The sequence below is a fragment of the Athene cunicularia genome (assembly GCF_003259725.1).
Source record: "Athene cunicularia isolate RWA chromosome 1 unlocalized genomic scaffold, athCun1 chr1_part1, whole genome shotgun sequence".
Taxonomy (NCBI): Eukaryota; Metazoa; Chordata; class Aves; order Strigiformes; family Strigidae; genus Athene; species Athene cunicularia.
In genome coordinates, this window is record NW_020799091.1 from 35,944,297 (window position 1) to 35,958,282 (window position 13,986).

The 13,986-nt window shown below is 34.0% G+C and overlaps 1 protein-coding gene across 10 annotated transcripts in view; it reads right to left on the reverse strand.

Moving 5' to 3' along the window:
• The window catches only part of DIAPH3 (diaphanous related formin 3), a 240,273-nt gene that overhangs the window by 201,320 nt on the left and 24,967 nt on the right, over positions 1–13,986 (reverse strand). For all 10 annotated transcript variants that reach the window (XM_026851886.1, XM_026851876.1, XM_026851848.1 and 7 more), the window contains exons 4-8: positions 12,364–12,494; positions 6,921–6,995; positions 6,768–6,837; positions 6,262–6,398; positions 5,696–5,801 (exon numbers count right to left, since the gene is read on the reverse strand). In XM_026851886.1, the coding sequence (XP_026707687.1) occupies positions 5,696–5,801; positions 6,262–6,398; positions 6,768–6,837; positions 6,921–6,995; positions 12,364–12,494 (519 nt within the window). The remainder of the gene's footprint in view (positions 1–5,695; positions 5,802–6,261; positions 6,399–6,767; positions 6,838–6,920; positions 6,996–12,363; positions 12,495–13,986) is intronic.

Below are 13,986 nucleotides of genomic sequence, written 5' to 3' on the forward strand. Positions count from 1 at the left end.
TGCTTGAGGATTCCACAGCCTGTTTTTTAAACTTGCATTTTTCCCCTGCTGAAGACCCGACAACATACTTAGTCCTTTTCTGGAGGAAGCTGTCAGGTTTCAGTAGCTCAGTTCAGCTTTTTTCTTGCACAGACAAAACAATCTATACTAACTATATGGTATCATCTTATGTCATATCTTATTCATCTGAATAAGAGGAACTACAGTAAGATTGTCTGCTTCACTTTCTTTACTCTTACTGCAAGTATGACCTTGTAGAAGGCTGTAAAGATGACACATATTTAGTTAAATTCTGCTTGCCAGTACTGCACTGACTTTGTAAATTTGGCTTTGGCAGAGACACTATATTGACATTCATCAATTGCTAATGACAAAAAATTCTTAGTAACAACTTGGAGATGTACCATCCACATGCACATATATTTACATAGATCTTAAATACTTATCGTCAGTCTCTACATTTATCTAAAGTGAGGTTTGCTCTTATTCATCCTATTACGCAGTTATGAAAAAGATCTCATTAGCACACAACAACCAAGAATCATCAACTCATTAGCACAGAATCATGAATCATCAACCTAACCAAAATATCACAGACAATATCATCTCACATTCTCATATTAGATGAAAAATAAAGATGAAATAGCTTTCCCTGACAACTGAAAATACTGAGGGTAATGCTAACGATGAATAGATAATGCAGTTTACTTTGCAACAAAAACACTTCTCCTAGGACAGGCATGAAACACCTGCAAGTTTCCATAGGGATGATCAGTGATCATTTTTCAGGAACTTGCTTTAACATTGTATCTCTTCTCAGTTCTAAACTGGAAATTAGAAGAATTAGAATCTGCAACTAGAATTGTACAGAAGAACAGAATTCTTCCATTAGTTAAACTGCCTGCTTGAGGAATAGTGATGAAAGATGATGATAAGAAAGAAGAAGTATTCTTCATTTGATTATATAAGAAGAATGAAAAGAACTGGGCAACACACAATTTTTTTTGTTTTTAACGCTGTCTTAAATACATCAAAATGGGTTGTGTCAGAAGAGCTGTATTTCCTGACACCATGGCTTGAACAACAAAACTATTAGATTTTTTTCAGTTGTCATCATAAGTACATACAAGGTACCAGATTTTCTTTGTATGCATTTTCTTGAGGTTTGTTAAATGTAGTTTAACGTCTTAATTCCCAGCTGTAGTTATACTAAGACCTTGTCATAAACCAAAAACATTTAAGTATGTTTTCCATAATTTGGGATTTTATGAAAGATAAAAGGGAGAATATCCTTTGCTGAAACAAATGCAAGTAGATACACAGAGTTTTCACTAAAAATACAAAAATCATCATACTGAGGCCCTTTATATATTCAGCCTTCAGGTAACAGAAATGTTAGTCAATTTGAAATTGAAAAGGTCAGTTGTTAGTGTCAAATTGAGCTGCCACAAAGCAAGCCTACATATATCAAGCAGATAATCAGGGCAACTATGCCAACTAACTGACAACAGTAAACTTTTGTCTCATTAAAACACTGTCAAATTAACCAACAGGTCAATGTCATTGTTATAAAAGTTTACAGCTGATTCACATGAGAAACCCTGATTTTTTCTAGTCTTAAAGAAATCTAGCAACCATTTGTGGACTCTGAAAAAGAAAAAAAAAGGTCTTTTAGTGGAAAGAACATGTTCAAATAGAAGTTTAACTATTAAAAAAAAAAAAAAAGAAAACAAAACAACACGAACTTTCATTAAGGTTCCATGTCTACATAAGATACAGCAAATGAAACAGCAGAATGTTACCTACTTTCTGAAACTTTGAGGTAACCCTCTTAGTAAAGCCAAATTAATATATTTAGCTTAAGTATATAAGGGGCCCTTATAAATGTATTTAATTATTAAAAAGGGGAAATGAGCAAAATGCACATGTGTGTACCCATCATGGGTAAAGGGAGAAGTACATAGGATTAATTAAATTTACCTGCTGCTTCAAATAAAGTAAGGGGCTGCTTTTAAGGCAGATTTCATGTGCTTTCTGAACTGTATAGAAAAGGGAGATATACAAAGGTTTTTTCCCCCTTATTAAATCTACACTTATGCAGATATATACAACTTCTGAAAATTCAGGATCACATTTGGAAGTCTAATGCTCAACACAAAATGCTGTTAATTTCAGGACTCTAAATATCTACAGACTAGTAAAGAATAGTCAGAGAAGTACTGCTCTTCATGCTATTAAAGTTTAGGCATCTAAGAGCTGTGATGGACCTTGAAATTCTCCAATTCTTATATGCTCTGTAGCAAATACAGGCTCTTAAAATCTTTTAAGTTAGATACAATATCCTGAAATTGAGAAATATGGTTTCCATAATCTAAAGCACTTCTCCCTACCAATTCAAAATAGTTTTAATATCATCTATATTCATGCCAAAGATAGAAGAAGGCTGCTAAACTAATATACAGAGACACTGAAATAACATTATTTAAAACTAATTTCTGCATTTGGATTTGTTTTAATTCTTTGATTTATGAATAAAGTTTTCTTTTTTTTACCTTATTGATGATACTAAAACAATAAAAATAAGCATAACAGAAAATCAAACTTTTCATTATTTTTGTTTTTCAGGTTCTTGAAATAAGAACCCCATTTTTTTAACTTATCTCATGACCCAAAATCAAAGTAAACCAAGCAAGTAAAATAACCAAGGAGGACTAAAAAAACATGCAAACAAAAAAAGCCCTATATACAGTGAGCCAAATGTTATATTATCCTGAATGTCTGACATGTCCAAGCTTTCACGTCTGGCCCAAATTCATACTGCCTACTACTACCTCAAGGATGCTAAAATATGAAGTATAAGTCATACTGAATAGGAACTTGTTAAAATGAACATTATTCATCTTGAAATCTAAACGAAACCGAGACCCCCAGAGGAGAAGAGACATGTATGAGATCATACTTTCAAATTTGATACTGAAGAACTGCAATGATTCTTGAAAAAAAACTAAGGTAAGGATGTTCTACTACAAGAAATTTACAACCAATCTGGAAAATGCAGACTCAAAAGCCTTGGAAAACAGGAAAACTGTTCTTACAGTCCACACTTCTGTTCTGCAGTCCCTTTCCAGTGCCACCAGAACTGGAGCTCAAAGCTTTTTCTCTCTCTTCTTGCTAATCTTAACTGTAGGCTGAGTCTTACACAAGGCCCCCCAGCCACTGCTCAAATTAAAAAAACCTTATTATTCTACAATTCTCTTTACAGTCCCTTTCCAGCCCCGCACCGGCCTTGCCTACAAAAGGTCTCCTTTTTGACCCTTAAAGGTAGTTACTGTGGTTTTCAATACATTACCAAAATGTACAAATCTGGGAGGAAAAAAAAAAAAAAAAGAAAAAAACAAATCTTTCTGCACTAAGCTGGAATTAGTGTCTTCTATGTGAAGTCAATACCAACCTGATACACTTTTGAAAACAAACAAATGAAATATAAGAACAAACAAAATATGCTTCATTTCCAACCAATAAAAATTATTGCAGGGGGAGAGCCTACTTCTATTTGACTCTGAAGTTGACTGTCTAAGGTTCCTAAGCAACGTTGACTATCATCATGGGTAATGAAATGCAATATGCATTACAGGCATTTAGCAATCTTCAAGGTTGAAGCAAAGGAAAGAACTAGAGAATCCATAAATTCTTAAATTTGGTTTTCATTCAAAACTTTTTAACTCAGTGTAATAAAATAATAAATCCATGCTAAAATAAAAAAAAAATATATAAAATTTTACAAAATTAAAAAAAAAAAAAAGAGGACCATCCTTCTCTCAATTATCACTTCACTTGGCAAATTACACCATGACTACTGCCAGAAAACTGCGCAGCAACTCAAAGCTGAATTTGTCCTATCACAGTAACCAATTCTACCATGGTTATGACAGCAAGATTTAAAGAAAAGAAAAAACAATCTTGCTATTGGATCTCATGCTCAGGACAGAGAACATGGAAATAACTATATACACTACAACAAAAAATACCAAACAAAACAAACAGGAATCAACCTTCTTTATCAAATTAGAGTAACTGAGTTTAACTGACTTTATGCTAGACAGTAATTTTCTGTCTCCATCTTTTGTATGATATTCTCTTCACCTCAGTTTAGCACTCCTAGAATGTATATACTAGAATACACATCAGAAAAAGTATTTAGTGGTGATTTTCACAATACTGAGTAAAAAAGATGTCTGTTTATTCAACAAGCTATACTATGAATTAATATCTACACTACTAAAAAGGGTTAGAAAGCAACTTATTCAGTCTAAAAATAAAAAAAAAAGGCAAATAAGTAATTGTAACTGTAAAAAGCTCTGTTCTACAATGAAGAGGAATGAAATCACACAATAGAAAGCTGAAGATGGGAGCATCAAGAGATGTCACTCCGAGGGACCTTGACAAGCTGGAGAGCTGGGCCCACGTGAACGTCATGAAGTTCAACAAGGCCAAGTGCAACATCCTGCATCTGGGTTGGGGCAATCACCAGTATCAGTGCAGTCTGAGTAACAAAGAGACTGAGAGCAGCCCTTCTGAGAAAGACCTTGGGATAGTCACAGATGAAAAATTAGATATGAGCCAACAATGTGTGCTTGCAGACAAGAGAGCCAATCACATCCTGAGAAGCTGTGCCTGCCCCCTCCCTGGCAGTGTTCAAGGCCAGGCTGGACAGGGCTTTGAGCAACCTGGTCTAGTGGAAGGTGTCCCTGCCCAAGGCAGGGGGGTTGGAACTAGGTGATCTTTAAAGGTCCCTTCCAACCCAAACCATTCTGTGATTATAAGATAGAAAAAGTAAGAAAAAAGTACAATTTTTCAAGAGAGAATCCCATCGTTACCTGCATAATTCAACAAAAAATGACTCTCCAGCTTCAAATATTTCTTTATGGCTAGCTTTTCTGTGAGACAGATGAAACCAACAGCAATCTTTACTATCAGACATGGACTATTTAATACTAAAGGTGACAGGTTTTGATTTCTTTCAAACTTGAGATTCATCTATTTTTATAATATTCACAAAGAATGATAATTATGACCAGCATTCAGTTCAGCTGAATTACATAGAAATCAATATGAGTTAATATTTACACTCCTGGACCAATGATTTCCAATGATCATTCAAATGCACTGTAATACTTTGTGTCTTTCTCTATATCCAACTGAAGCAAAATTGAAAATTGAAATTAAGATGAAAGATTTCTTTCCTCACTCTCCGAGTACAATTTTGTGAAATCATAAAACAGGCACAAGTGACAGATATCTTGCTGATTTAAACATTAATTATAAAAATCAGTTGCCTAAAAATTTATTAATTTTTAGGTTTCAGAAAATATCACCAGAAATTAGATACTATTTTTGCACCTGACTATATGACTCATGCTTTATTTTAAAAGGCAATATAATTTTAACTCCAAAGTCTGTAAGATTTGAGTGAATAGAAATCAACAAATTAACCTGCGACACTCCTGTGTTTCTGAACCTGAATCTTCCCACAATGCATTTTACAAGATAGCACTTTAAACATCATTCCAAAATTTGACCCTTCTTCGAAAGGGTATCCCTTCTCCTTTTTATTGTAATTCTGTAATGTTCAATATAGAAAAATGAACAATTTTATTTTTACTCATTGCAGAGGTTTGTGAAAAAATTTGCTTACTTGCAGCTGAACTGAGTTATCCTGAAGACCTTCTACAATAGGAGAGAATCTATCAACATTTCTTTCCTCTGCTGCTGCTGTTATAGCTTCCAAAATTTTTTCAAGGCTGTAAGGAAAGTAAACCATTTCACACAGGAAAGATATTTAACCTTGCTGTTCATTTGTTTTCTGAAGAGACATGTTGCCAAAATATTCACCTGCCTCAATTTCATGCCTACAAATTTAGGAGGTTTAAGCATTACTTGTTTTCTCTGAAGACTTTTGTAGCTAAAGAATGACTTACTGGATTACAATGGTTAAGATACCTTAAGAGCAATGCTAAAAAGTTTTAAGCAAAACAATGACTGCATAACTAACATCTAACCAGTATCTCCACATGTCAAAAAGAAAACTCTTGGTGATATGACCATAATGAAAATCACAGACGAAGGTATTCTGAGAACTGAATATAGTACAGATACGATTTTCAAATCCAAGTTGAAAATTTTAGCATTTCATTCAGGTATAACTATAATTTTGGATATCGTAAAATTATCTCAGTATTTCTGACTAAATACAGTACTTACATGTTTTCTTCTCCAACGATGCACATTGCAGAAAGGAGTTTAACTATATCCGTCATCATGTTAGTTTTCTTGGGATCAATTGCTTTTATCAGTAACAAAAGGCTCCTCTCTTCTCCCAAAATTCTTTCCAGTCCATACTAAACATTAGAATAACAGTTGTAAGGAGAGTTGGGAGGGAATCCAAATGACTGTATCAACTATCTAGTAAAAGACAATGACAGTTCCCTCAAGTAAATATTTCGAATGTCATTTAAGTCTGTTAAATAATTAATTTTTAAAATTACATAAAAGAAAAGTCCAAAACGGGTCACTTATTCTATAAGGGCATACATGAGCATCAAAAGTTTACATTATTCTCTGAGTATATTTCCACAGAGAGGAAGTGGCAGCAGAACGAACTTCAAACCACAGCTGACTAACTCCACATTGCACAGGTTTATACCTACTGATCATGTACATTATCTGACTGAATTGTAGTAATTTCCAGATTAAATAAAATCCCATACCTTATTATTCATGAAGGCTCTCAAACACTGTATAACCTTATGCTGACTCCTTTTCACAACTTTGTCCTGGCTGAATAAATCAAAAAATTAGTGTAATTAAGTGTTGTTTACATATTAAGGAAAGCTGGCAATTTTATATGAAATCATCCTTACTTTTTTGTCTCAACTAATCTTTCTAAAACATCCAACAGCAGCCCCAAACCTTCTTGGCCAAAGTTTTCAACCCAGCTAGGGAGAAAGAAAAAAGACATTAAAAATTTTGACATTTCAAACACTAATAATGAATGAAAATTGTCAGCATAAATAAAAGCAGTATAACTGGACCATTTTAAAACCCAAAATCGACTCTTTACTCAACAGATGATCAAGAGGAATTCCATTCACTTGCTGATACAATTAGGTAACCTTAAACTAAAAAAAGATTTTTAAATTATGGTATTCATTAAATTTAGTAATTTTATTTTTTAAATTAACAATTATATGTTCGTTGGCACAGAGCTGTCATTTTAAAAACCTTGCAAAGGAAGGGAAGAAAACCAACAAATTTCTACTACACACTGTTCTAGAGTTTATTGGAAGAGTCATAATTTAAGCATAAATGGCAATGAAAAGGAAAAGCCTCAAGGAATTGCAGAAGTGGCTGCCTGGGATATTTATGCATAGGAATATCTCCAAGTGAACACAACAAAAATTTTAAATTTCAGCGATTTCCAAAGCTATCTTTTGCTAAGGTTAAACCCGGGCATGTTCTTCTACACAAGACAGTGGCTTCATGGTCCTGTTTACTATTGCTCAAAACCCCTTGATATCAAATACAAGTAACTCCATGACTGACAGCAGTACTGCAGCCATCCCTTTGATAGTAGCTGTTGGTCTTGTTGAAACTATGATGTCTAATCAATTACCTAACCCTAAAGTTCATGGGCAACACTGCCATTCATAGTCATAACAGAAGGAATCATTTGCTCTTTAGACTTCATTGTCTGTGTAAGGTACCGGTATTTTGAGCTTCAAGCTTCTAACAAAATTCTACTGGAGGAAGAAGTTGGCTGCAGAAGCAACAAAAATACATGTACAGCAGAAAAACTGTAGAGACTATTTGCTCAGGAAATTTCTTTTATAAAGGGTGAAGTTATATTATTCAATTATGGAATGAATTCATAAGTACTTGAATACTTTTCTCTTTCTACAAGAGGCAAGAACATTTCCTGACAGCTTTAGTCAACTTTCCATACTACTCCCATGAGACAAGTCCTTGGATATCTTTTTACTGTCTTTGGCCAACAAGACAGAAAATTATTTCATAATGGGTATCTCTTCCATACATTTTCCACTTTCCAATTACTACCTTACTTTTATCTATTAACTGATTACAAATCAGTTGATTTGATGAAAGCATCTCTATTTAGAACAGATATAGTCAGCATGATGAAGATCCAATACTTTTCACAATCTTTTGATGCGGGTGTATTAACAATAGTTTCTGTGCATTCTTTAGATTATTACTTTAAAAAAGCTTAAACTGAGGAAATCTCTTGTTGTGTATTAACAAAATCAAATGTTTTATGTAAAAAAGAATCCATTCTGCAACATCAGAAGTTCAAAATCAAGACATTGATCAGAACTAGCAAAAAACCTACAACGTTCATTTTACTGGTATTATAGACTCTCCATCACTTTCTCTGTTCACATGCCATTGTACACATTGGGTAAAATTTATTTATCACTACTTTTGATTAGTAACCAGAATATTTAGATACATCTGTAATGATGGGACCTTACTAGTGATAAATAATGAATTGTTCTGTTGGAAACAACACAGGGGAGATGCAATAGCTTTTTAACTACGCAGTACTTCCAAATCCATCATAGGATGGGATTAAACAGTTCTTTGCAGATATCTGCCAGATACAGAACTGTAATGGACTTAAAATTAAAGGAAGAGATAATCAGATCAGACGCTTTTATATGGTTTTCCCCTAAAAGTAAATATAAAGATATGAAAATATAATTTCTTCCTCCTGGATGGGTATTCCATTCTAAAACAGATTAGGCAAATAACTGTCAATTGGTTTTGGTATAACTGGCCATATCTGACCTGAAGATGATCGTACTAGACATTTCTTAGCACATTTTGTATTAGACAGAATAGTGCACAGCCACTTTATCATACATCCACCAGCCGAGGACACTGAGAATGATCAAATGCCTAAAATATTGTTGCATTATTACTGCCCTTTCCTCTGCTTCCACAAAAGAACAAAGATTACTTACACTATCCAGAGCAAACACTTAGTTTTTTTGTCAGTCCAGCAAAACACCAAGCTATCAGTGCCCCTATTTTCAATTTATTGAAATTGTCCTCTTAATGACAAGAGCCAAATCTGTTGCAACTGTTATACAAAAGGAGAAGAAATAGTTGTAGATAACTAGTTATCTGTAATACTATGTACAGTTAGATCACTAAACCATTTTTGATTAATTGTGTTGGCAATTGTGAGGTAAAAACATCTCATTTATTTAAGTGAAGAATAGTGACCAAGATCAGTGGATATATTTTCATTTTGCTGCTTACTTTTTATACTGATAGAAAATGAATACTACTGTTTGCAGCAACCCATAGTTTTCAATATATTTTTCTAAGTACCAGGATCAAACTACTCTATCACTTGATTCATATTTCAGTGCAAAAAAAATATATTTTTACATAAAAAAACTAATTGAAAACAATGCTGTAGAACATTTTCTTGCATTAGAAACTGAAATGTCAACAAGACTAAGAAGCTGATACACTTTTTTACACTGATTTTCTTTTTTTAGAAAGAAAAAAACCCTGAATTATATATTGTCAAAAAGATCACAGCCCACAAATGTTAAGATTGTCAGGCTAGATCCAACCTAAATTTAATTATTGTCCTGTTAAAAAAACATAGATTTTTTCTTGGGTATTATACATGTACAAAATAAAATCCCAACATTTCATCAGTTATTTCTCATTGCTCATATCATATGAAGCTGAAATTAATCATGGATTTACAGCAGCTGGAGTGGAGCTCAGTAGTTAGGTGTCAAAACAAGTTCCTACTCAAAGATTTGGCCATTGATAGGAAAATCAGTCACAAACATCTGCATCCAATGAACATCAGCTGTTGTTACTCATTAGAAAAAAGGGAGCGTGATTTTAAAATGTTCACAAATTTTTAGTATGAAGAACAGTGTGCCACTGGTAGATCTTTTTCTGGTTTGTAAGTCCTATAGAAGAACTTAGATTTTTACTAAGGCTATTTTAAAATGCTTTGGTTGAGCCTAGTGAGGTCTATCTTAACAGCTTTTCACCACCACTCAATACACCAGAAGACTGTTTCAGAACCCATATGTTCCAGTGGTTGTGATTCTTCTTTTGATTTGTAGACTAAAATGCATTCATGGACAAGTAACATTTTATGAAACTGCTGCTTGTTTAAATACCTCTCCTCTGGTGTTTTTGCAAACCACAGTCTCTCCTTCCAATTCAGACTTCTCAAACTCAGACCTATTCTTAGGCCATACATCCATTAACTTAATGAGTTTCACTCCAATCTAAGCATTACGGTTCTTTTATGTTGTCTCTTACATTCTGTTTAATGTTTCAAATTGAAGTTAAATTTTAATAAATTATAGTTGAGTTAGGACTTAGATCCTGTCAAACTTTCTACCTATTACAGTTTATATTTGACTGAACAAAGTTAAAGCCACTGCTACAATCTAGAACTTTTTTTACCAAGTTAAAGAAACTAATCTTTCAAAAGTATCAATTCTTCTTTATCAACAATGCATCATACCCTTCTAGTATGCTTTGAAGCACTGACATAAAATACACTAAGCTTATGAAAATTAAAACATTCATTTTTCCATTTCTCCATGCACAAAAGCACTTTTCCCTCTACTCATATCTACAGACTTCTAATCCTTTCCTTACTCAAACATGAAATGTTTATGTAAAACCTACTTAGTCCGATTTTTCATAGTATTTAGTTGCTGTAAAAGTTTCTGTACTTTGTTCTTTCAGAATATACTGATCACCAGACTTCTGGTATTGATCAGATGCTCTATTATAACATCAGTCTAATTCACCTTGCATTTTCTATCAAATGTCTCAAGTACAGACAAACACCGTTTTCTCATAGCTGGCCTCCATGCTTCTTATTCTGATACCATTTCTCCATCTTCCTCACCTCTTCATGTCCTATCACATTGTACCGCTGTCAGGCAGAACTAGCACTTCACCAAGATTGTGTGTTTTGTTTTGTCTCTGTGGGGGAGGGGGATTAACTTTTCTCTTGGTGTGTGAGAAAGGGTCAAAGGGCATCACACACAAAAAGAAATTACCCAGTCATATCAAGAACAGAGAGAAGAGGCTGCTCTAAACTTAAGTCATCACACACTTCATACATTTTGTGTTTCTATTTCCAGATGCATACTAACAGAGTTTTCTTTGTTAAATCAATGTAAGTGTAAATCAAAAAAATCTCTAGGGTTGTGAGTCATTGGGGTTTCTTTAAATAAAGAAGCAGCAGCCTACTATATCAAAAATTAGCTTCACATTCATGAAGTAAGTATATTTTCAGTAAAACCCTCTGACAGAAGAATCCAGGTTCATGTAAAGCATGTTTCTTCCAGTGTGAACCATTAAATACTATAAATAAGACAATCCATCGCAAAAACGCAAAGAAGGAAAGAAGGAAGCACCCATACAGAAGACCCACATCAACAGCTCTGCCATGCCAGATGCAGGAAGAAGTTGTCTAAACCTCTTTTAATCACTTCACACCATAAGCATTCCAAATATTTCATTTGCATTATTTTGAAATAAACCCAAAACAGCTTCCCAAAATCAACCATTGGCTTACATAGGGACTCTAAAACAAAAGGTTGTAAATAGAACAGAATAGAAAAAAAATATGATTTAATTAAATAAAGCCAGCATCCAGAATTCAGGCTGCATGGATAAATCAAAATTAAACGTAAAGATTTATATCAGTGTTACGAGTTATGATTACTGAAGAGTTAGCCTTTTTTAATAAAAAGCACAGGTAAACTAATGTTGTACTCTCCACTGTATAGATAAACCCCAAAGATACAGACAAAAATTACCAGAAGGCAGCAAGCCTAAAGCACACTGAACTGAATGAGGAGCACACAACTAAAAGTATCTATGTTTTTTGGCTAACAAACTCACACTGAAGTGCTATCTCCCAGCATTGATCAACCTGACAAAGTCAAAAGACTAAAGAGTTAATAGAATATTTCAAAAATAAAAATGAAAAAAAATTGTTACTATTTAGCACCAGAAAATGAAGTGAACAGCTCATCACTACACTTATTTTACATTCTCTTAGCATTACCTTGTCACGGATCAGTGACCTCTACTGAAAAATAGATCTACAGAAGATACATAATCAATGAAAAAAAACAAAAAAGGTACAATCATTCACTAAAGCACACACATTCATTATAGGAAAAATCTTGAAACATGCACATCTACAGATCCATTAATTTTAATCCATTAAGAAATAAGAATATGATTAATCTTTGCAATATGTGTTAATGATGTTACCTGACAGGATTACTGGTCAAGGACACACGGAGAGATTCTAGGCAAGTGACTAGTCTTTCATCTATTGACCCAGATTTTAATTCCTGAATAAACTCTTGGGGTGAAATCTTCCGACTGTTCTTGAGACTTCCCTGAAATACAGAAAATGCATTCTTTTTTTATTTGGCAAATATAGAGCTTGAATAGATTATTAACGGCCAACCTTCATTTCTGTTCCTTGAAATAAAAGATAAGTCCTAAACCTGTAACTGTTTGTTGTCCATCTACTGTATATGATAAATGCTGACTAAACTTCTGTCAATTTACGAACACAGTTATAATCAGTACTCAAAAGCAGGAGGCCTCAAATGCAGAAAGGTATCACGTACACTTGGTGAAATACAATTTTTGTAATTAATTGATTCTGTTTATACATTACAAACATCTTAATTTTCAATACTCAACACAAGAAAAACAATTCTGAAGTGCTCTGAAGAGATCAGAGGTCACGTACCCAGAAGGTGACTGCAGTCATACAAGAATAACAGCACAAGAACCAGCACATCAGAAGAGTACTCAGGATGGTACTGCAGTAACTTGAGTTCTTGCAGATAATGCTGTGAAACATTTTTCAGTTAAAGGTCCTTCAGATGAGGAGTTTATGATACTGGGACTATAAAACAGGCTAGCTTTGGCTCTAAGAGCTAAAGCAAAAAAAAAAGAAAAAAATATCTCCTCAGAACCACTGATGTTCTAGAGATAAATCACAGCCCCTCATCTGTTGTATTTACCATCTGTAAGAATGCAGTGCAACACAAATATGACTACTGATGCAGTAACATAAGGACACAACCTTTAGGTTTGTAATTTGCTTTGCTTTTTGGATTTTGCTCTTTTTGGCAGGTAGGGAGGCAAATGGGGACACAGAGAACAAGGAGATAGAAAGGAAGATGAAATGGTAAGTTAATGCAGCACCACAAAAGTAGTTTTGTGTAAATAAACTGTTTTCTGTTCCAAACAATATAGGTTGAAAGACACTGGCTTTGACTCATCATTGTATATATGTGGTGTCAAATGTTGCTTAAAATAAATTCAAGATATTAATGACTCTTCTGAATGATATATAGTATCCATTGTTTTAAACAAAGCAATGTTTCTAGTGAACTAATTAAGCTAAAATGGCAAATCTAAAAGGCATCACCCTATTCTTAAGAGTATTCTCTTCCCCTTTTCTTTTTTAAGGAGTGACAAAAACAAAATTTGTACACAATGGAAAATAACAAGTCTACTCCACCCAATATCCATTTATGACATGAAGGATAGATACATTTTCTACATAACATATTTAAATTCAAAAAAAGAGGCATATAATGGGGTGCCAAGTGGGAAGTACAAGTATTCTGTCATGTAGCACTGTCCTGGTTTTGGCCAGGGTAGAGTTAACTTTCCTTGGGCTGAGAGGGAGCACAGCTGGAAGGCCAAGTCCCAATTGATCATGGGACTATTCCATATCATGTGATGTCATGCTCACTGTCTATAGGCAGATGCAGGCTCTCTCTGGCACAGGCTGTTTTTGGTTTCCATGTCAGTGTGGCGGGATTTTCTGGTGTGTTAAGATCATGGCTGGGAGCCGGAGGGGGGGTT